Source organism: Bacillus rossius, chromosome 1 (genome assembly GCF_032445375.1).
Source record: "Bacillus rossius redtenbacheri isolate Brsri chromosome 1, Brsri_v3, whole genome shotgun sequence".
Classification (NCBI taxonomy): Eukaryota; Metazoa; Arthropoda; class Insecta; order Phasmatodea; family Bacillidae; genus Bacillus; species Bacillus rossius.
The window spans coordinates 132445215-132469674 of NC_086330.1; the positions used below are offsets into that span (position 1 = coordinate 132445215).

The window sequence follows — 24460 nt, forward strand, 5'->3', positions numbered from 1 at the left end:
ACGTAGATACGTATGCGCTTCGACTACGTAAACTTTAGAGATCGTTGACACCTCAGTCCGATGTTCTACATTCGATCAATACCAGAAACAATTATCAACCAAGACTTTCATAAATGCACTTTACAACAATAATGAACTGACGTACAAATTTGGGTCATTAAGAGCTAACTAGACAGTTACTTCATTAGCACTAGTTAAAAATGTTTCAAGCGATATAGAAGCTTACAATTTGCGTTCATCGTGTATTTCTCAACGAACAACTTTTGAGTGCCATGACCTACGTCACGTAGGCACGAGCCAAACTGCCCGGCCGCATACTTTTTCCACCATGACGCAACTCTGCGTAGTCGGTTGTGCATACGAATTCGGGGAAGTAGAAAAGTAAGTGCATTTCACAGGTTCGTGCGTTCGTGACGTCAGGCAGGCGCCTCCAGTTCTGTTGTGCGCATGCGCAAAGCAGTCCTGAAGATCAAAATAAAGTTATAGTTAGATAATATTAATTATATGGTGCATTTTTAAGATTTAAGAAAACTATCAAGGTTTTAAAAATTCGTTAATTTAATAAATTATGTTTATATATTTTTAATAAGAAGTATATAGAAGAAGCTAAGTTTTTGTCTTGACTAGTAGAGTAGACAAAGGTCACCTTCAAGCAAGAGTCGTCTGCTTATTTGCCAGTTATAAAGGCGCTGACATTGAGGGCAGTTGGGTGTTATTTGAACCGCAGGTTAAGGTTGTATTTACCGAAGTTACGAACAGATAACGAGGTAAGTTAGAAATATTTTACTTCACATAGACAATTAAGTACTATGTTCAGTGGCGTCTAGGCGATTGTTGTAATTTAATCGCATTGTTTTATACTGCCGGCGCGCAAGACCATCTGTCAAACTGACAGAAGTCAGCAGCATTTAATTGTATAATACTTTCATTATTCTTTTTAAAACAGTTTCATGCGTATCTTAAAAAAAATTGTCAGCCAAGAGTATAAAATTATGTGTTTTAAATATAAGGAAATGTGATTTTTTTTTTAACAGATAGAAATGAGTTCGGTGAAAGAAGAACTTTTCACGCAAGTTGCGCTGCCCAAGGATTCTTCGGGCAGCAAAGTGACAGTTGTTGGTGTTGGCCAAGTGGGAATGGCGTGTGCTTTCAGCATTTTGACACAGGTTTGTCATCATGTCACATCTTTCCTTAAGTATAATGTAATGTTCCAACTCCCCAGCAAATTAGTGACAAACTATCGAAGTAGGCTTATGCTTGAAAATAGATGCAGGTACCTTTTATTAAAATAAAGGCTTTGTAGAAATTTAAACAGTATGTTTATATATATATATAATAATCTATTTAGTAAGTAGGTACTAAAACTCAATGTCATAAAATATGATTTTTCTTAATCCCCTCAAAAATTCTTGCTTTAGCCAGTAGGCATTTTAACTCTCATGTGAATAAATTTTAACAGGCAGGAAATAAATCAACAGTTTTCAAACTATATTTTTGAAACTTATAATTTTACAGTTGTAGACAGGTGCGAAGCCAGGGGGGGGGGGGGGTTTAGGGGTTCAACCCCCCCCCCCCCCCCCCTAGCACCAAATCTTTAATTAATATCTTGTTCATCACTCAAACAAATTTCATATAAAAATTAATAAAATTTTTACCATCGCAATATTGGTTGAGATTTAAGAACCGAAAACTGCTAAAATAGCACTATTTTACACCTTAAAATCCAAATTTTCCCAGGGGAGGACCCCCGGACCCCCCGCTTTAATACGGGGGGGCCATGCTTCTAACACCCCCCCATACACAAATCCTGGCTACGCCACTGGTTGTAGATTATTTCTAAAGCATTGCTCATTCGGTAGGTTTACAATAATAAATTGTGGTTTTAAAAATACAGTTAATATTCTATCTTCAAAGTGTAATTACAGTTAAGCAAAAAATTACCAAAGTAATTACATATGCGTACAGTTCCAAAATAACCAGGGATGTTGGTAGAGTGATTAGATCACTCACCTCCCACCAAAAGTTTGACTCTCGATGGAGTGAAATGCTGATTTTTCACAGGCGGGAAATGAGGCAGACTGCAGCATGCCAATTAGTTTTTATGAGGTAGCCGACTAGTTTACCCCAACCATCAATTTTATAAATACTGCATTCTCATTACATCACTCTTATTTCTTAGCGAAATCATTGACAAATTAAGCTCAGATTCATTTATTTCAAATCAATCTAAATTTACATTGTGACAGACTAAACCTTTTGTTTGAATCATAGGTGTAATTTATTACATAAGCTATGAATAACAGATGAGTTTGTAGAAGAACCAATAGTAGTTTGAGCCTTTGATTCTGTTAAAGTTTCATCAATTTGTCTTAGAAAAAAAATCTGAAAACATGGATAAATAACGTTGAAAAAACTTAGTGAAACATAAAATGTTTACATAAGTCAAAGGTTCTCTATAAACCTATGATTCAGTTAAAGCATGGAAGTAGATCAGTTTGAAACTAGCAAAAAGTAGAGAGCTCTTGTGTTCTAAACATAGATATTGTAACCATTTGGTGAATCTGAGTAATATATTTAAACCGCCCATGTTTGCCAATTTTGGAAAAGATTTTACCTAATTATAAATGAAATGTATTTCAAAATATCACACCTTTTGTTATATGTTTCAGAATGTTTCGAGTGAAATTGTCCTGGTTGATGTAGTCGCAGATAAGTTGAAGGGAGAGATGATGGACCTTCAGCATGGCTTGACATTCATGAGAAATGTCAAAGTGAATTCCAGCACAGGTACGAGAACTTCTCTAGATTAAAAACTTTTTTTTGTAGTAAAATAATCTATTATTAATTACACACCACAGCTAAAAAAAATGATTACCTATACGGTAAAGGGTGAATGTTGAAAGTAGTGGCTTTTGTAAGTAAGAGGGAATAATAAACAAAATATTCTTGTCTCTGTTAATGAAGAAATAAAAAAAACTTTTAACATGTGTTTTTGGTCCTTAATTTTAATATTCACTCAATTCAAGGTGGAGTATTTTTCCCTGGCTCATTGTAACATATGAGCAAGCTGAGTATCGATAGTGGATCAGAAAAAGGATAATTATTGTGTCTTCTATAATTGTAGTCTTTCACTTCAGTAGAGTAGTTCTCCTGTTTTCTAGTGGGCTGCATTTCAGGGGTACGTTATTTTAATAATTTTTTGAAGAACATCAATGCTTGTCTATATTTTTTTTCTTTTGTAGAGCAACTTATAATTATTTGTTTTAAATACCATTGTACAGTAAGTATATTATATTAATAATTATTAGATGTTTGATAATCCCAAGAAAAAAATGCCAAATACGTGACTGCAGTGGCCTAGAACATGCCCGTACTATACCTAGTTTTAAATGTGTCAGAAATGTAGCACGCTGGTGTGGGTATTACGGGAGAGTGCGGTAATTTTGACTTCCCTCCAGATTACTCTGTGACTGCGAACTCTAAGCTGTGCATCGTGACGGCGGGCGCTCGCCAGAAGGAGGGGGAGAGCCGGCTGGATCTGGTGCAGCGGAACACGGACATTTTCAAGGGCATCATCCCCAAGCTAGTCAAGTACAGCCCCGACACCATTCTCCTGATCGTCAGCAACCCAGGTGAGTGCTGAGCTAGGAGAATTATTTCAACAGATGTGTGTGTGTTATAGAAGGATGTCCACAAGGGGAGTAGGGGCATGGGCGTAGCCCCTGGGGGAGGGAGCCAGGAGGGCCCGAGCCCATCATTAAATCATAAAGCCCTTATCTGAGGAGGCCCACCTGCGCTTGCAAAATCATAACGGTGAGATAGGAATGAAAACTCTTATCCCATGACCCCCCCTATCCCCCCCTAACAGAATCCTACAGATTTTCACCCATGAATTGGGGGGAAAAGGTCTGGGGATGTACTTTAAAATACTGAAAAAGTCATGAAAATTCCCTTGTGATAGTAATTTGAGTATTTTCATGCTTCAGTTTACTATGACCCAGACCTTGAATGATACGGTGTGTGTGTGTGTGTGTGTCTATATATATATATATATATATATATATATATATATATATATATATATATATATATATATATATATATATATATATATATATATATATATATATATATATATATATATATATATATATATATATATATATATATATATATATATATATATATATATATATATATATATATATATATATATATATATATATATATATATATATATATATATATATATATATATATATATATATATATATATATATATATATATATATATATATATATATATATATATCCTTTTCAAATATTGTTTTCTTATACTATAAAATGGTGTATGCAAAGATATGTTTGAATTTTCATTTTTGTTATATAATTCTAGGCCAGCTACAGGAATGGTGAAGGCTGGATTTTCCTTATTATCAGAAAATTGCAAAACAGGACAATAATTATTTTTAGAATGAGGGAAATTTGAAATTTTGGTCAGGAATCTGTGTGGACATCCTGTAAAAAGAATTTGGTGGATGTGGGTTTTTATTTTAGTACCATCTACATTTTTACTCAAAAGAGTAATGATATTTTGCACACTTGACCTTCAAAACAAGAGGCAAGTCTCTGTCTACATGTAATTTTGAAAAATTACCTCCATCATTTTTCCCACCCCTTTAAATCTTCGGACTGACAACAAAAAAATCATGTACCCGCAAGTTGCGGCAGAATGAATTTGAAAATCCACTGGCGCACTGCAATGTGAGTTTCCGGCAGTTTGAGAATGGAATTTGGAGTCTAATTTTATTATTTAGACTTTAAATTACCTTTATAACTTAAGTAGTTATGTCAAACCTATGTGTAAATTTGAATTTGAAATTTGCGATACTCGCAGGCCTTTAAAACCCAGTCTTTGCAAAGGTTGTTGGTGACATTTTTTTTACGTTTAACATCTAAAGTTGTTACGGTGCAATTTGTTGTTTTATGTGTTAAGTAATGTGTACATTTTTCAGTGGACATTTTGACGTACGTGGCGTGGAAGCTGAGTGGATTGCCGAAGAACCGTGTCATTGGCTCAGGAACTAACCTGGACTCTTCTAGATTTCGTTTTCTCATGTCTGAGCGAGTCAACGTTGCACCCAACAGTTGCCACGGCTGGATAATTGGTGAACATGGAGATACAAGTGGTGAGTTTGTTGCTGTTTAGGTTTGGGGTAGATTTGCCTGTAACTTTGTTGTGTGTACCTTGCAGGGGTTTTGTTTTTCATTTGTATTTTTCTTCACATCATTTATCAAATTGTTTCTCATCATTTAGGTGTATTAGAAGCTTTTGTTATGATAGTCTTTCTGTGTACAATTCAAATCACCCTTTGTATATTTTTATTATGACTTCTATTAAAAACTAACTAAACTTAAAAATTTATTTTGATGTATTCTGTCTTTGCTAGATCAAATTTATGGTCATTATTTGTTTTAACTTAAATTTGTTACTAAATTTTTATTGTATCACTGTTTGTTTAGCATTTTTATTTTTTAGTTTATGTACTTAGATTCTTAGAAAACCATCATTGGCTAGTTGCCATGGTAAAATAAAATAGGCGTGGAAAATTTATGAATTGAAAATACTGCATAAATGTAATTTAGGTATCTCATCCTTCCATTTTGAGTTAATATGAAATTGGTTTTGCAGTTCCAGTATGGTCAGGCGTGAACATAGCTGGAGTTCGTTTACGTGATATTGATCCAACTATTGGGACGGACCAAGACAAAGAGGACTGGAAAATTTTGCACAAACAGGTTGTACAAAGGTAAGAACTATATGGGCTCTCTTTAAGTTGGAACAGTTTTTTGGTTTATAAAGTTAGTCTTTCACAAATTGGCATCTATCTGTATTTTGGCTGGGTAGTACTTAACAGTGGTTTCTGTTTGTAGTGCATATGAAGTGATCAAGCTTAAAGGCTACACATCGTGGGCGATCGGGCTGAGTGTGGCAACACTGGCCCAAGCTATCCTACGTAACGGAGGCAACATACATGCAGTTTCGACACTTGTTACAGTGAGTATTATTATAATGATGACTTAAATATCTGTAGGATTATTTTGGTACTGAAACTTAGTTCTCTTCAAAAATGTTCAATTTGCATTGCATTGTCTTTTATCTCCCCCAATACTGTCTTTTTGGCTGTATGACAATTAATACTTCTAAAATTCTTAGTGTCTGAATTTTACTCGGTTACTATGAAAGATACAAAAGACACTTAAAATTTTGAACAATAAAAGAGATTCAAGCCTCATCACAAGATATAAGTGTTCAGAACTATTCTCATAAGTAATATTTTGATTAATTTACAGTTTGGTCAGAATGAACTTTAGAAAATAAACATGCAGAATTTGTCCTTTCGAACAATTTATTTGCACAACAGACATCGTAAGTGGGATTTCCAATCCCACCATTTTCTGTTTTATGATATTCAGAAACCTAGTGCAAAACTAAATAAGTTCTATTGAACCAAATTTCTTTACGTTAATAAAATGGTAGATTGTTAGAAAGAAAATCTTGAGTTGGTTTTCAAAACTGGGTGAACTTAAGTGGGAACTTGTTTAAAATTTTTGTTTGTCCATTGTAAGCCCAATTTCTCTTTTTTTTTTTCAGGGGACAGAAACACACATGAGTTAATATTAAATTTATTACAATGTTTGTGTTTCATATTCTGTAAAATAACCAATAATTACAATTGGTGGCTTGTGGTGGGGGAAAAAAAAACCACAATGCTGATAAAAAATAGTGCATAGTATTTACAAAATAAAATTTAAAAATAAATAAATTATAAGAAAAATCACCATTAAACAGTATATAAAGTACAAAAAAATAATAAATATATTTTTTTCAGTGTATCTGTGAGAATATTATAGTTTTCCCAACAGTATCTGCTTACAAATTTTTCTATATGCATCCGGTCCGAGACTGCTAATATGCGACAGTGCAAAACAGGTTGCCTGGTAATACTTGTTTATTGCGAGAATCAGTACACAAGTCTCGGGCCAGATGTGGCCCGCGAGCCTGGCTGTCGTCGCGGTTCACGAGCTCGCGCGCTTGTGCTGCGCAGGGCCAGCACGGCATAGACAAGGAGGTGTTCCTGTCGCTGCCGTGCGTGCTGGGGGAGAACGGTGTGACGCACATAGTGCACCAGCTGCTCACGGACGACGAGCGGGGCATGCTGCAGCGGTCGGCCGGCCTCATGCACGAGGTGCAGTCCAGGCTGCAGATGTAAGGCCACGCCTCTCCGCCCCTCCCGCCATGTCTGTCATCTACTTCCCGCAGTTTTGTACCGATGTATTTTGTTTTTGATAAAAATTTACAATTTATTATATTTTTGTTGATTATTTATTTTGTAGCTAGGTTTTCTGTGAAAGTTTACTTAGGGTTTTTTATTTTTATTTTATGCTAAAAGCTAAGATACATTTTTTTTTTTTTTTTTTTTTGCATTTTTGACCCTACCCCACATTGGTGTTTAATTTGCAAATACTAAACCAAATAGGCTTCTGGAAATTCAATTTTTTTTTTATTCAAATAAAATTTTGAAATATTAACTTATTCACAAATACTGAATTGTGTAAGTGTAACTTTAATTATTTATTTATTTATTTTTTTTCGCAATTTGCTGGAGTAGGTACTAGAAATATTTGGTGCATGATACAACACACTAAAAATGACATGAATATATTGATGGTATTTTGTAAGATGGGTCTTAACATTATTGCAAATAAAAATGTTAAGACCCCTTTATAAACCATAGTTGGAACCATAATAGAGCTGTGTAGAAGGCAAGAAAATCATAAATCTAACAGTGCATTTTCTTATAACTTGAGTTCAACATACCTACATGAAAATGCTTCAGAAAACTATTAAATTTATAAATGTGAGTTCAAATATCAAAGTACTCAATTTAAATTCAAAATTTATAAATACTTGCAGACCCTTGAAGCCCAGTCGTCAGAATGGTTGGATGTCAAGTTTTAAGTTGGAAACGCACTTCACAATACAACTTGTCCCAACTCCACTTATTCCATGTTTTATTTTATATTTTTCTATGTATCGTACAGTATTTTAATGTTTTAGTAGTACGTATTGTGTCTGTTGCACTAAAACTCTGTAGTTGCATTTAACCATTTAACTTTTGTTAAATATGTACGTGGTTTTATTTTCTTACACTGTAGCATTAACAAAATTCTGCTGTTTTGAGTTATTAGTTTGCATGATGTTTGAAGCTTATTATTTATAAATTGCACAACTAAGAAGTTTTTTTTTCCTTCAGAATTCTGGATTTATATAGAGAAGCTTTCTTGTCCTATATTTTTTGGTAATTCAGTATAACTTACAAATCAAATACTGGTAGTCTGAAAGTGACATTTACATAATTGTAACATTTTTGTGTTAATATTAAAAACTAAGTGTTGTGTGTTTAAAATTAATTTTAAAAATGTTTTCTGTGGCATCTATTAAAAAAAGGTGTTCTTAATTATATAATTAGTCATATTGAAATGTTTTCTTTGCTGTATGTTGTAAGTTAGTTATCAATGTGCAAAATGTAAAATGAAAAAAAAAAAATTGGGAAGGAAACAGAATGTATTAAAAATATAATAAAAATAAGCTTCAAACATTCTTGGTAGTTTAGCAGATCATTATAAAATTGACACTTTTATCTTGCCTTCTGAGAAAGTATTTTTTTTTTAATTTGAGACTACTAAGGTAATAAATATGAATATATTATTATTTGTAAATATTGGACTATGTTAAAAGTATGTGCTTTGAACTGATGTTATTTATGTGGAAGAAAAAAATATATATATTGATACTTGTCGAAAAAGTCAACAGTTTGAAAAATCTTGGATTATTGCTTGCAATGTAAAAAGAATTGGACAAATAATTCTAAATATAAATTATAGCTAAAAATTGACTAGTTAGAACTGTTGGGAGAACTGTGTTGGCACTAAGAACCAATGCTTTCTGTTAAAATTTCCATGTTGTATGACCTTAGTTTAATTGGTGTATTATTAAATATCCATGAAAAGGACTAGAGATGGATCAACATTGTGGTGTGAAAAAGGTTCACATGAATCTCTAACCAGCAAAAAACTTGTATGACGGATAAGTGATACTTTCATAAATGGATTGAAAAGTGGTTATGCCTTAACAGTATTATTGTACTGTAGTCTAAATAATTTTATACGATTATACTTGGTAGTATAAAAATTAGTTTAAACAAACACAACAAAATATTTAACTAAAATTAGAGCCAGAGATAAGCAGTAAAATTTTATTTGCTAACTATATAACTGCTATTGTAGCTAACTATTGTAGCTGAAATTCTTTTTTTTTCACCATCAATTTAGTAGCTATATTTGGCAAGCGTGAATGTGTTCTTGATTTGCATATATTAATTAATAATATAAGAACATGCATGATATGTCCCATTTACGTACATCTAAAATAATTAATGGAAAGTTTACTTTATATTCAGTTCATGCTTTGTGCATGCATGTATCTACAAGAACTTTAGAGTGGCCTTGTTAATGTGTAGGGACATTGAGTCTTATTAACATTTATGCAAAGCAAACACTATTAACTTGTTTTCAGTTTTCAGGTAAATGTTATGAGTAAATTGTGCATATTTTATGAACAGACTATTCTGGTTTTTATAGGGCATGTGTAGAGATGGTGATTTATAGCATTTAACATAATGACATTTAGCATTTTGAATTTGTAATTTAGCATTTTGTAGCATTTAAAAAACACAGTTTAGCCAATTCTCTCGTTTTACATTACTAAAGAAAAGTATATTTTTAAAAAAGAAACCGTTGCTTGCCGTTTTACCAACTTTTTTTCTTCAACCGACTTCTCGGTGAATCTTTTTTTTTTTTGCAGTCTGATGTCCCTCAGATTTAATGTGCTTTTCAAGTAAATCTTTTTTTTTCCATTCCAGATGGCGATTACATAAATTAAAATTTTGCATTAAAATATTCGTATCACTTTCCTATAACTGTTCACTTTTGTATTCATTTATGCGATTGCGAATGGAAATGACGTTTCGTCCCATTTTTACCACGAGAAATAACAGTATACAACACATTCACGAGTATGCACGTATTTGTAAACACGCAACATTCCACAGACTAAACAAGAACGCGGCTTTCACGTGAAACACAGCCAGAAAATGGGACTTACAATTGTTAGCGCAACGAAGCAGAGATGTCGCAATATGGTGGCCTAAAAACTTGTACTCTGCAAGATGACGGACAATCTTCCAGCTAGTTGTTCTTTGCATTGTTTACAATCGCGAGGCACGGATGGCCATTCTTCATTCAATATTTACGAACAATAGTTGTTGTGAATGACGTGACAATACTAGTGCGGAATATGCCATACAATTACGGTTTCTTTTGATATAGAACTGAAACAAAATACAATCAGTAAATAAATTGTGTAGAGTGAAGACGAATCTACATTTTTTACCTTGATTTCACATTTATCTCGGAATAGTCTAGATTTAGCATTTTATAGCGGAAAAAATATAATTTAGAATATTTTAGCATCTATTTAGCAAAAACTAAAAATCACCATCCCTAGGAATGTGTTATAGGTTATGTTTGTGATTGCATTGATGTTAACATTTATAATAATAAGACTTTTTCATTTTAATTTTGCACAAAATTAGAAGCAAGAATGTAAAATTTTCAAGTAATTGCCTAATAGTGTTGAAAATTTAAAATTTTTAAACATTTTGTAAACAATAAGCAAGTTGTGAAAATGTACATATCCATAAGCCCATATGTTATGCTATTTATTTAGACTTAAAGTAATGGTTCTGTAGAACTTTCTTGCCAAAATGTAAAATTGATTAAACAATTAATAGTGGCCAACCTTGCCTAATGTAAAGAGAAATTTTATTTCATAATTTTTTGTAATACACCTCCATTTTATTGCAATTACCACTTCAATGTCAACAAATATGAAAAAAAAAAAAAATACAACTGTATTCTATGCTACATTGTCATTGAAACTGGCTCCGGAATGTGGTACATGCAATCTAGATACGATTTGAACGTGTTGTGGGTGATGTGGTAAAAAATATTATTGTGTTTGATTTCTGCTTACATATGTAGGCTAAGCATTTACAGTTTGTTGTCATCCCTCCTTGTCCAGCATCGCCTCACTTCACCTAGTCCAGAGTTGCCACCAGTCTGTGAAAAACATGGAATCTGGAGAAGTCTGGGGGAAACCTGGAATTTTGGATAAACATTTGAAGACACTAGGAAAAAATTCACTTTAGTTATAAATTTTATTCTGAAATGCAGTGTTAAAGTATTTTACACCGGCACAATAAACTAACTGCTTAAAATATGCCTGTGGGTATGGATAAAATAATGTGTACAATGAAAGTAAGTTTGTTTTGAATGAAATAAAAATTATTGTGTGTTTTTTTATTTTTAAAATTTTTAGCATTTTACGGCATTTGGTAGGAGGGAAACTACCACGGAATATATTTGGTAAACTAAAAATAGTCATGGTAAAAAGTAATCTCAAGTTTTAAAATGCCTAAAAAAACTGGCAGTACAATGATTATGATACATATTTGCCTTGCAGTACGTAAATGGACTGGGTAGCACAGCAGTAAAATGTGTGCTTGTTAACCTCGAGGGATGTGGTTCAAATCTTGTCACTGGAAATTTTTTTACTATTTTAATAAAATATTTTAATTTTATTTAATGTTGAATCAGCTCAATAAGGCTAAAGTTTGTATTATTTTTTTTCATATTTCAGTCATTCAAGCTAAAACAAATATTCAAACATATACATTTACATGTTTTAAAATGTTTCAGGGTAATATTTTAGTAATACCATAGAAATATAACTTATGTGTGCGGAGTATTAACTGTTTAATGACTTTTAACAAGTTGGACAGCATTTTAATTAAATTCACTGTCTGAAAGTTTATTTGCAACATGAACATGAGAACACATGAATTTGCTTGTTACTGAGGTTAGATGGTTACACATCACTGGAGAGTACTGAAAAACTCGCATTTGTTTTTGAATGCATGTGTGGTTAATGTGCAACTACTCTAAAAGGTCTTTTCCCCAGCATTCTGAGGTCCGGCTTCATTTGAGCTTCTCGTGTTCAGATTTTTTTGGTTAGACTTGGGCTGTTCTCCTTGGCCGCCAGATTGCATTACTGCACTGCTGGCATTTTGAATTTGCTAAGAGTTCATCATTACTGTCGGTTTTCATTTCAGTTTTTTTCCCGTGTTCTTCGCGGGTTACGTTTCATGTTTGGTATTCCCCTTAAAACTATATTCACATTCAATCATCCGGCAGGTAATGGTAATTTAGCATTGCCGTGGTCATCAATTTGCCAGATTGAAGACATTTCACTTTATTGTATTATTAAAATGACTGAAAATCCATTAGTTTTTGTTGGGCGAATTTGTTTCTGAAATTCTGTAGCTAGTCTCTTCAGGCTCGCAAGGAAGGACCACTCTTACAAATGTTTTGGGCGGGAACCTCTGCTAAGCATCTGCCTAGCCCCATTCATTTTGACCCTGCACGATGCAGGATCATAGACTAGATGATTATTCAACGTATACATTTTACTTTTAAATGTGGACTTCAAAATTATTTTATTAATATGAGATTTAACATTACTGTGATCTCTCAAAGTTATACTTTTTTGTTTAAAGTTTTGTGTTGAACATACTTAAATATTTTTTTTTAGTTTTGTCAGTTTAATGTATCCTGATGTGGATGAAACTCGGGGTGTATTAAAAGTGTAAAAAAAATTTTGGTTTATTAAAGTTATAAAAAAAAAGATGGCTAAAAGGTTCATTCAGAGAATGTGAGAGGATAAGTGTGTTAGACCGATGTTATTTCCAACGAATGTTTGCAAGGGTATCCCAGTCTTGGGCCCCTGAACATCATCTGCATGAGCTTTCTGCAATGTGATTGGCCGCACAAAGAACTGGTGTTATGGCTCCGGTTCATATCTAAATAGGTAAATAATACTTGATTACGTGGCTTGTTGAGATTGAGACAAACTTCTACTTGACACAAGAGCATTTGGAGATGTGGTGGTACTCAGAAAAAAAAATTCATTAGGATATTATTTATGTGTTAAGTCTTTATGATGCATACCTAGAGCCAATACTTTATGGTGTTATAAAAATGCAAATGCCAACCTTAAAAAAGTGTACTTCATCTTTATGATTAAAAATGGACTTGTATGTAAGTACCTACCTAGCACAATTGTGTTGATCAACTGTTTCAACAATTAGTGGTAAGACACATTGTTTACACAAAACAATACTGTATTGATAGTAAACAACAAAAACTCCATTCAAAACATTAAATGTGTGTCCACAGTGTCTTTTAGTTCAAGAGAAGGTTATTACTATAGTAAAAACATTTGTTTTGTGCAATGTCTAGAGCCAATATTTTATGGTTTTAAATTTTCTGTCAAAACTAATTTTTATCATTTTAATTTTTATGATACTAGTATCATGTGTTATATAAAAAAATAACTAAGGATGCCCATCTTTTTCTTGACCCATACAACTGTTTAGGGACTTCTCATCTGCTAGTTGTAACCATGTTAAACACACTAGAGGAAGTAGGTTTGTACGTGTCCGAGATTTTGAGGCATTGTATTAGTAAAAATTTTGCTTAGTTGTAGTCAACAATTTTTTTTAAACTAATGTTCATTAATCCATGACAACTAACCAAACTAAGACATAAAAGCAAGCATCTATAGACAAGATGTTTGGATGCTGTAAATTCAAAACTGTACAAAAACTATGTTTCATCAAATTTGTATACTTTTCACTACATCTATTTCCTGCTTATAACCTGAAATAATAGTTTCACTACACCTCAAATGTTGAAATAATTGTTCAACGTAAGATCCTATGACTTGAAACATAAAATTTGTTTACAAAATGTGTCCAGCAATTTGCGGACAGACATTTAAAAGATCCGAGATCATGGGAATTGTCTTTAAGACGACTGTAAAACTGAATGCTTGCACCAATCAGAACATCACACAGGGCTTCCAACTGCCCCTGAAGCTGCTTGAAACATACAGATCTTTAACAAGCTATAGACACAGGAATGCTATTATTGTTCTCATGTTCATCTCTACTATTTTGAAAGATAAAAATGGCTAAAATAAATGTTGCTAAGCTATTTTTGGGTCTACAATTAAGGTACATGGTTTTAGAAGCAGTAGAAAAATGTGCATCAAACTTACACTTTTTATTTATTTTCTTTAATGCTCTATTTTGCAAACCATGTTTATTTCATTTTCTTGGCTTTACGGTTACCTATATGAGGGCTTTTCATGTAATACAATGAAGATAGCTCTCTTGCATTTTATGTTTTGTCTGAAATATTGCAACATACAGTAGAACCCTGTTATAATGTTTTTCAAGGGAGCACAAGAAAAAAACATAAGCAGGAAATCTCAATTTAGCACTTAACAATGTTTGAGCTTTGTACTAATGGACTCACCAAGCTATGTAAACAACTTTAATTTTAAACCAAAGATAGTATACTTGTTACTTGAATTTTCTGAAACAAGCCAACAATTTTTCAACTTCGTCTTGTTCCCTGATTATATTTTGTTTGTCTTTAAAGATACACTGCCACATTTTTTGTAAAATGTTTCACGATTCATGATGACAACATTAAGAGTGAGAACGTCTACTCCTTTGCCACCTGAAAATGTTTAATTTTGGGATTCCTACGTATGAATGAAAAAAAAATATTGTAAGCAATAGAAGACACGTTTAGTTATGCCCTCGCTCAATGGTTGGCAACTTAAATATCGTAGGACTATGTACGTGTATCTGAATACCCACTGGAATGGCAAGGAAGAGAAGAGTTGACTAAGGCTGCCAACTGACACGGAACTATGAACATTGTGTACCTTCAGTATATTGCATAAAATTGTATTTTAACAAACTTCTTGTATTGTATGGCAGTGATTGTAAACATAAACATACATAAAGGAAACTTTTTATCGTAAGTGTTGGAATAATTTGGTTTTAAAACATTTTTTCCCCATTTATTGAATGTTAGAAAGCAAACATTATAAGCAGGAAATTACACTATTTATGAACGTTATATGCAGGAATTAAATACATTGTCCTTATGGGGGAAATATTGGGACTTTAAAAATATGACATTATAAGCAGGAAAACATTATATGCAGGAACATTATAACAGGGTTCTACTGTATACCTATTAATTACATATTGTCCTAAAAGCTGTAAAATGACACACGTGTGTTCATAATTATGATTGCTTGCGTGGGATTTTACAGCTTGAAAATAATGTTTAGTAAATATCTGGTGACCCAACACAGTCAAGAGAGCTATCGGAATAAATTTAAAGGAAAACCCTTTGATTAATAGTGGAAGCAAGAAAACTAAATAATCACATATGAATTGTGAAACAGAGCTTTATGCTGCCTGGAGGCCCGTAGATATTAGGAATGCCTGCCAGTTCAGTACCTTACCCATAAAGGCTACGTGGTATCTCATGTTCCAGCCAGCATTGCCATTAGCACTACTGCACTTTTGGCTTCAGACAGAAAACAACCTTATTTACTGTGGTCAGGGGCAAAGCTAGGGGAGGGGGGGTTTAGGGGTTCAAACCCCTCCTTAGCACCAAATCTTTAATTAATTTCTTATTCATCACTCAAACAAATTTCATATTAAAATTAATAACATTTTTACCATTACAATATTTAATTTAAGTACCGAAAACTGCTAAAATAGCACTATTTTACACCTTAAAATCCAAATGTTGCCGGGGGAGGACCCCCTTCTTAACGCCCCCCATTCACAAATCCTGGCTACGCTACTGACTGTGGTACAAAATTGCAGTTATTTGTAACCAAGTTATTACTTAATATGGTATACATGTACAAGTGTTAGAAATAGGGCAAAGATACATTTATACTTGCAGAGAATGCACAAACTGAAACAGGTTTATGTGCTGATGTGAATGTTTAACTAAGACAGCTTCATGGGGAGTGAAAATCTATTACATTCTGTGGTTCGGAAAGAGGTTTCAACACTGGCAATCTAGTGGTGGTATAACTAGCTAGAAGGTACAAAGCTGTCTCACAATGTAACTGGATCAATTCATCAAAATGTTGCTACCATAGATCCAAGGGATCTGACAGAAGTGGGGAAGAGGGTCCATAACAAAAGGAAAAATGTTACTTATTAAAAAAAACATGGGTGGATGGCAGTAACGCGACATGAAAATTTACAGATAAAGGGGATAGGAAATATTTAGGGTACTCTATTACTTGAAACATGCGTGATCATGCATTCAAAATAGATCTTTATTTATGAGTGTCTTCAATGAAATCCAAGAATGGATTAATGGGTTTATGATTGCTAAAATATGATACATAACCATTTGAGAAATGTTTATAAAATTTGTCACAATTTTAATGCTAACACCGGATACAATCTCATATTTGAAAGTTTAGACTTGCGAAAGTAGGCCAAAGTATAGGAAAGTATCGGAAAGTATGCAAAATCATGCGCTGCTGCTGCTGCTGCCGCCATCTTCAAACTGGCCAAAAAGATGTTTAAATTCTAAACTTTTTTTTTGTGAAACATTTTTACAGCCGGTTACGGGTGGCAGCAGCAGTGCATGATTTTTTTTATACTTTACATTATTTTTTGTAAATGTTTACATACTTTCTCGTACTTTTGCAATAAGTTCTAGCAATTGTAAACTCTCAACTCTGAGGTTGTACATGTTGTTAGCATTAAAATTGTGACAGGTTGTAAAGAAAATTTCAACACGGTTATTTATCATATTTTAGCTGTCATAAACCCATTAATTCATTCTTATAATAACCATTAAGACATGGACATACACTAGTAAATAAAGGTCTGTTTTCAATGCATGATAACTTGTGTTTCAAATATTAGACTATCTAAAAATCTCCTATCTGCTAATCTGCTAGCCCTCTAATCTCACTTCTAACAGGTGTGGCAGCCACACACCCGTGTTTTTTTTAACCTCACACTATTGAGCAATATTTGTTATACACGTTACATACATTACACACGTGGGGTCTGTTATCTACTCACTTCATTTACCCTGAGATATTACTCTAATGGACATAAAAAAGTTTCACTTCAACATTTTTCGAATGATAGTTTGTGAGGATTATTTACAAATTTTCTCTAACTACAAGACCTTGCTCATTGTTTTATTTATTTATTACACTTCAGGAGAGGGGAGGGATATGCCCATGACAGATCCACTCTTTTTTTGTCTACCAGCTTTATAGTGATACTGATCAGCGATATTATTTAAATTTTGCACTGTGGTTTGCTAACATGGAAACTAAATGTGCTTGTCCAGTGTAAATGTTTACAAGTAGAAGGACCAGTAATTGGATTGTGTGCATGTTCACAAGTTTTTATCATCTCTGTATGTTTAACTTGAGATATTTTTCATTCTCCTCTTTGAATATCATCAATTCTCTTTCTCTTCCAGGACCCAGTTGAAGGCTACGTCTTAAAGAACATTGTACCTCTTGCCGTGTTATCAGCTGAAGACTCCTCATCAGGTAGCCGCACAATATATTGGTGAGCTTTCGTAGACTTTACTTGTATTTGCCTTTAAAAACTATATAGAATGGCCTCACATAATGAAAAAGTAATAAAACTGGACTGGTCATGAAAAAGTTCTGAAATAAACTGTAAAAGAGCAGCCATTTGAACTTGCATTTTGTTTTATTTACACCTCACAATGGTTAAATATAAATAGTTGGAGACTGACCTCTTAAAAAACTCAGAAACTATTTGTGAAAAGGTTTTAGCTTTCTGACATGAAAATATGCACTTTCCTGAGAATTGTTGACTATTTTAATTATGTTTAATTTGACTAAGAGATTTGGGGCCCAATATATTCTTCGAAGACCTTTTCAGTCTCCTACCTTTACAATACTGTACTGGGTATTTTCAAATATCCAGTGGCATTTTATATTCTAGAATTCCAAAGCTTCTTGAATCTCATTTTATCCTAGAGAAGCAAAAATTATTTTGTAATTGCAATGCAAAAAACGTTTATCATACATCATCAAAGATACATAGCATTTTAACAATTTAATGTTCCCATGTAAAAAGATTTATAAATCAAATTGTTAATAACTGGAAATATTTTTTTTAAAAGACTACAGAAACAATATTATGTTTTAAATAATTAGAAAATTACTCCACTCTAAATTTTCAAGCATGCTATTAACATTGTATATTAATGGTGTCTACAAATACTTGAACAAATTTTAAATCTTTTTGAGGTCCTTTCAATAAAATTTTCTTACTTCTTCATATTATGAAATATGTAGTTGTACCAACTTTTAGTGGTGCCTTATTCCGTATTGTAATTTCATTTCATTTAAAAATTATTGTAATATAACACTAGAATTTTTCCAAAAACACATTTTATTTCTTAACTCCTTCAATACAAACTAATTACTTTAATGATGGAAGGTCTTGTATACATCATTTTATGGTGCAGCTACTTTCTGTAATCTGGCAATAATTAAGCTGCTCTCGGTATACTGCATTTTGTTGGAGTAATTTTGTGAATGGAATGGAAATGTGTAACCACGGTGCTGCCATTGTAATCAGTCAGACTGGTTACAGTTTGTTTTATTATATTTATTATTGTTTTAAACTAATTTGCATTATTTGTGATGAATCATAATTAATGTATTAATTTTGGTATGTTAAGAGGACAACCATTTGACAGTCATATAACACTACAGCTTGTTATCATATCTATTTAGTTTCAGGGTCTTCTGAATTATTATTCCTTGGAGTGTTATTAATTTTGCCATAGCTTTACACACACATTGATATTTTATTATTATTATTATTATCATCACCTCCCAACTGCCTTGCCATTGAGGAAGGACTGGTAAACTCTTACAGCTCTTCGGTTGCTGTGAGCAACCAAATCAACAGATAGTTCTGGAAGAAAAGAGATAGGAGAGAAGCCTTCGGGACTGCTGAGGGAAGATGTTGCTGGAGCTGGGGCTGGCCAAATCCTTGGTCGCCCGCTCGAGTAGCCAAAGATGCACGTCACCCACGATTGAATTAGTTAGAGGTCCACTGTTTTGTCTAGAGACGTACGAGACTGTAAAATCCTTATAAAACGAAACAATTAATAACGATTCACTCGCAAACAACTCGATTGGCAGCAAGCGTGCACGATAGCACAACTTACCGCCATGATGGTTCAACAACAACTGTTGCTTCGTTGCCGGAAGCTGCAGGGCTACCTGCCTTGGCAGGCAGCCAACTTGAAAAACTTGGCGCTGCTAGCAAGCAGCGCGGGAAGTTCAAAATTCAAATGTTTCAAACACCATACACTAAATTACACACAATATTTACAAGTCCAAACATCCACATTCTGGAAGTCTCGAGCTAGCATTTCTGACTTTGTACGTCAGAAGATAGAGAGTTACGACGCATTGGCGAAACACTTCCGCGTCTGTCACTTTCGGCCATATTGTGCTTCAAGACGACGTTTGCAACTCTTCACTACGAACATTTCCGACGTATGGTTGGATCCAATTTGATCATAAACTTTTCAGGACCTAGAGGGACGCTGATCTTCGATCCATTTCCTGGTGGTATCGTCATCGCCGTAGTTACATTTTCAGCAAAACCTTGTAATTTCCCAGTGTAGCTGAGTACCGCCTAGAGGTCCGACAGATACAAGAAGATTACTTCCGACTCCACACAGCTAGTTCCCGGCAATTTTATTGTGTACTCTCTTGCCCTATCATATTTCCAAGTTACAACAATTCAGTTTTACAACAAAATGAAATTAAAATCTCAATTTAATTGTTTGTCTTCCTGCGTCTTAAAGTCTAATTGAAATACCTAAGTGAAATGATATTGGCATTATTCGCTCTAGAATTATCCAGACATTGTCAATCGTTGAATAAATGTAGTATTTGTTAATCAGTTCTATCTTATTGAATATTAATTGGACCATATAGACCTGACATTAACTTTATGCAGAGATACACCACACATCTAATCTCACTCTCTCTCTCACAACTTCAGTGGCGTGCTAGCTGGGATAACAGTTTGTTAATTGCACCAGCAGCATCTCAACCTGACACCAACGATGGGGGAGGGATATATTCAAACTAACTACAGTTTGGACAACACTATCATTACAGTTTGGAGCCCAACAACATGGGACTACTACCATCATCAATTATAACATCTGTGGCGGATGAAACAAACCAAAGTTCACTAAGCCAAGGGGAAATTAAATACTATAAACTGTTTAATGAATTTGAACAAGATGGGCAGTATTTTAATAAAATTTCTTGTCTAAAATCAGGTCCAAAGATGGGGTTTAGTATTTTTTCAAGTCTTTTATGCTTTTATCGAGGCAGTTTTATTATATAGTTTAAAATTTGCTCTACAAATTGAATGATTCGATAGTAGAGATAGCTGCTCCGGCAGCGAATTCTAGCAGCTGGTGCGGAAACTACATGTGATTCACATCCACCCACAAGTTCACTCAAAGGGGAATGTTATAGTATTAACTGTTTAGTGAATTTGAACAAGATGGGGAGTACTTTTATAAAATTCCTTGTTAATAATCAGGTAGAAAGGTCTTTTTCTTTAATTGTATAGTTATAAAAAAATTTTCTGCTAATTAAATGATTCAGTGGTCAACATAGCTACTCCAGCAGTGAATTCTAGCAGAAACTTTGTGTATATTGAGCTGTTTTGTGACACTGTCCTATCACTGTGCCACTTGGGTTTGAATCAACTCAGACTGATTCTAGCACTTAGGAGTGTCAAACCAGTCTTCAGGCTGTAATCATCTATGTGTGTTCTTTTTCCCCCCCATTTTCAAGTGTGATTTAGAGACAAGATTTTATGGTTTTATTTTTATAGATGATGTTTTTTAATGAAAGTTCTGTAGTATTCAACATTAAAGATGTTTTGCAGTTACTGAATCTTTTTTTTTACAAAATAATATTTTAATAGTCATACTAGCCACAATTTGCTTGAAAAATAATAAATTTGCAAAAATTTGTGTTTCAAGTACACATCAGAAACTGTAAGGTAAAGAAACTAAGTAATAAGAGGTTCATTATTGAGGCACTTTGTTGCGATAATGTTTTTGCTAAATATATACTAAAATAATATTTATTACATTTTGGATGTAAAAAAAATACAAATTTCTATATTTCATTTCAAGTTTGTTCAATTTCCATTGTATTTTTCAAATTTAACAGCACCTCAGTGGTAAATGGTGCATTAACTAGCATGTTGGTGTTATGGTGAACTGAGACACATTTCAGTTTCAAGCAACCAAATATCTTGTTACATGTAAATTTTGAATTAAAGGTCGTGACGACCCTATGTTTAAAAACAAATTTCAACTTGTCTTATGATGGAAGGAACCCCCCCCCTCCCCCCCCAATAAATTCTTTCTTGTCGCTACTGTATTATTTAAATGTGTGTGGTTTCTTTGCAGGTGCTAGTCGTGCCATATTCACAAACCAAGCCAGAATGTACGTATGTGTACGTATATTGCTGAACATGAAGACCTGCTATTAGCTTATGCATCTCAGTTACTTGCTCCCCCATCTGTACTTCCAAATGATAGAAACGGTGCCCTACTATTTGTCCTTTGTTACATGAATTAAAAATTTTTTTACTTTCATTTATTTTTGTACACTTGGTTTTCTGAGTACATTTGTACCATTTAAGCACTCCCTTTGAACTTGCAGGCTGTTTCTATGTTTGTTATCAACTGATTCTGTGTAAACTAGTGTTAGTCAATGTTATATTGCCTCAGGCTGAAAAACGTTAAAATAACTACCGTACTTTCATGAATTAAAGTGAATATTAAAATCACTATGACTGACTTGTTAACAGCTTTGACCAAAACAGGATTACATCATATAACATGATAATTAAAATTAAGTATATAAAATTGTTGCAAACTAATAAGAGAAAAAAAAAATTATGTATTTACAACTATTAAGTTCAAAATGTGATTTAAACATTTTAAAGTTTACTTTTTTACTAAATATTATATTAGTTGGTATGCAAATTGAGATATATATATAATTAACGATTTCATTGTTTATGATAAAAATCTTTTGAGCTTATGATCAGAATAAAATGAGCTGGGTGTTAGATGTGTCAAGACCTGAACCAATTTTTGTGGTTTCATTGTGTGAAAATAATGATTAGCAGATAATTTTTTAAGGATTTTTACAGGGTGGAATCATGATCCACATCTGCATTAGCTCATCCACAGTTTATTGTAAAGGAAACTAGATGAAGCAGTAAAACCTTACAAAGCTATTTACACAGTGATAAATTCAATTATCCAAATTTGTTTAACCAGATATAAGAAGTGCTTTTTGAAAAATTTTATTTCATTTGCAGGACACTAGTTAGCATCACTATTTATATTTGAAAATTGTTATCTAGTTAACTACAAAATGATGTATGATTTGGCAAAAAAAAAAAAAAAAAAAAAAAAAAAATGTTTAAATAAAATGCAATTCTATTTTTTTTAAAAAAATTAAGTTTAAACTAAAAATAGTGAAAATTTTTTGGTTATTTTACACCTTTTAATTTGCATGTGTTGTAACAGCAGTCTGTGTATTACCAACCAATCATGTGCCATACTAAGATTCCGACTTAGCGTCAAAACTCAAAAGTTTTAAAGTGCTAGTGTAATATGTTAACAGATTTAAAGGTTTTAAATGTCCATATTAATACACATGAAGCTGATCAATATATAAGTGTTGTTATAAAGAAAGTTACCTGCAGTTTATAGTTTTGGTATTTGTTTACATATATTTATTTTTACATTTTGTATCATAATTTTTGTAGTATTGTCAGCTGCTGTAATCTTTATTATGTATGTACAAATAAACTTGTTTTCAGTGTTGGAAAATGTACCTTCGTGGCTATACTTTTTTTTCCCTTCAATTTTTACAGATTATGATTAGGTATACTATATATTGCATAAAATATTCTTCTTTATGTTAGTGTTTTTCATTTCTGCTTCCAGTAATAAATTTCTTAGTAGCAAATTGAACTCTTAATCCGTGAGCAAGTGGACACTGTATCTTTTCTTGCAGGCTGTTCTCCTTGGCCACTAAATCAGCATGTGAAGGGATACAGCTATCTTGAACGAAAGCATAGTCGGTTGCACGCTGGCTTACGGTTCAAGAAATTATGGGTTCAAGTCCCGGGTAAGGCTTGGGTGTAAAGTTTGTAATGCTTGAAAATATTCTTAATGATTAATATGATAATGAAACGAATAAGCGAATTGTGACTGGTTGTTCGCAAAAGCCATAGACCATTACCAAAAAAGCTAAAATATATTAAAAAATGAACTAAAGAGGGCAAGGAGTTTAAACACTCTAAAGGCCGGTACACTTGAACCTCTTTCTTGAGCTTGAAAGCTAGTGGACAATATACACGATACAAGTTCATGCACTTATTATTTTCAGCATGATTTCCAATTTTGTACTAAGATATTTTTTTTTTATTTAAATAGTTTTATACTAAAAAGGTCTGAATTAATGTGCATTTAAAATAAATGTTAAAAATTGTTATTTTTTTTGCTACATAAAATATGTAGTTTTCTGTTTTGTTTATGCTGTACTTGTACAAACAGAAAAACCCTATTCCACACAAGCTAGCATGCATATTAGTGTACAAGAAAGAAGCCCGTGTATACAATATTTAACATATAGATTCTAGTTTCGACTTCTTTATATTAAACTTAGTGGCTTACTCATGTTAAACCAGTGATAATGGTTTTCAAGAGTAATGTCTGAGACAGGCAGTCACTAGGAAAACACATCAATGAAACATAATATAAATGAGCACTATGGCTAACAGCAAGTGGGTTGCATAGGTTGTAACTGGTAAACCTAGCTACCTAATTCATAAAATCACTGATGCTAATATATCCAGTCACTGCAAATGATTATCAGTATTCATTGTAAAAGAGTTTTCAGCTGATCCTCAGGTGCATTCTAAAACTCTTCTATTAATATAATTCCTGACAAGAGCGCAATACAGCAGTACCCTGTCACATGTGGTTCCACATATTACGTTTTCCTCACTTATAACTAGTGATTTGTCGGTTCTACTTTTTTCACAGTTCTTGGTTCGGTTCCAGTTCTTAAAAATTGGTTCTCTGTTAACCACTTGACAGTTTTCAATCACACCAAGATACAGTATGTCCTGATAGATAGCATGTTTATTTGTTCAATATGACTTTAAAGTACATATTAGATAATATTTTTTTTTTTTGACAAGATAATATTTAATTTAGGCACATTAAAAATTGCTTA

The 24460-nt window shown here is 33.0% G+C and overlaps 1 protein-coding gene across 3 annotated transcripts; it reads left to right on the top strand.

The window, feature by feature from the left end:
- The first annotated feature begins 626 nt into the window (after positions 1-626).
- LOC134546160 (L-lactate dehydrogenase) lies at positions 627-23050 on the top strand. 3 transcript variants are annotated; one of them, XR_010079085.1, is made up of 10 exons: positions 627-767; positions 1035-1166; positions 2670-2787; positions 3459-3632; positions 5016-5189; positions 5693-5810; positions 5935-6058; positions 7110-7270; positions 17584-17675; positions 21607-23050. XR_010079085.1 is itself a non-coding variant. In XM_063388729.1 (9 exons), the coding sequence occupies exons 2-9, from the start codon at positions 1041-1043 to the stop codon at positions 17606-17608; spliced, it is 1020 nt and encodes a 339-aa protein (XP_063244799.1). In that variant the 5' UTR covers positions 659-767; positions 1035-1040; the 3' UTR covers positions 17609-17803. The 3 variants fall into 3 exon arrangements, 2 of the variants coding, with proteins under 2 accessions (XP_063244799.1, XP_063244798.1); XM_063388729.1 differs by lacking the exon at positions 21607-23050 and having other exon boundaries at positions 659-767; positions 17584-17803; XM_063388728.1 differs by lacking the exons at positions 17584-17675; positions 21607-23050 and adding an exon at positions 11207-11765 and having other exon boundaries at positions 659-767.
- Positions 23051-24460: the final 1410 nt, after the last annotated feature.

Bases quoted from the DNA above. Each gene is read 5' to 3' on its own strand.
- LOC134546160 (XM_063388728.1), top strand. From the start codon at position 1,041: ATGAGTTCGGTGAAAGAAGAACTTTTCACGCAAGTTGCGCTGCCCAAG. The intron at 1,167-2,669 runs GTTTGTCATCAT...TATATGTTTCAG, and splicing joins CTTTCAGCATTTTGACACAG to AATGTTTCGAGTGAAATTGT. The intron at 5,811-5,934 runs GTAAGAACTATA...TTCTGTTTGTAG, and splicing joins CACAAACAGGTTGTACAAAG to TGCATATGAAGTGATCAAGC.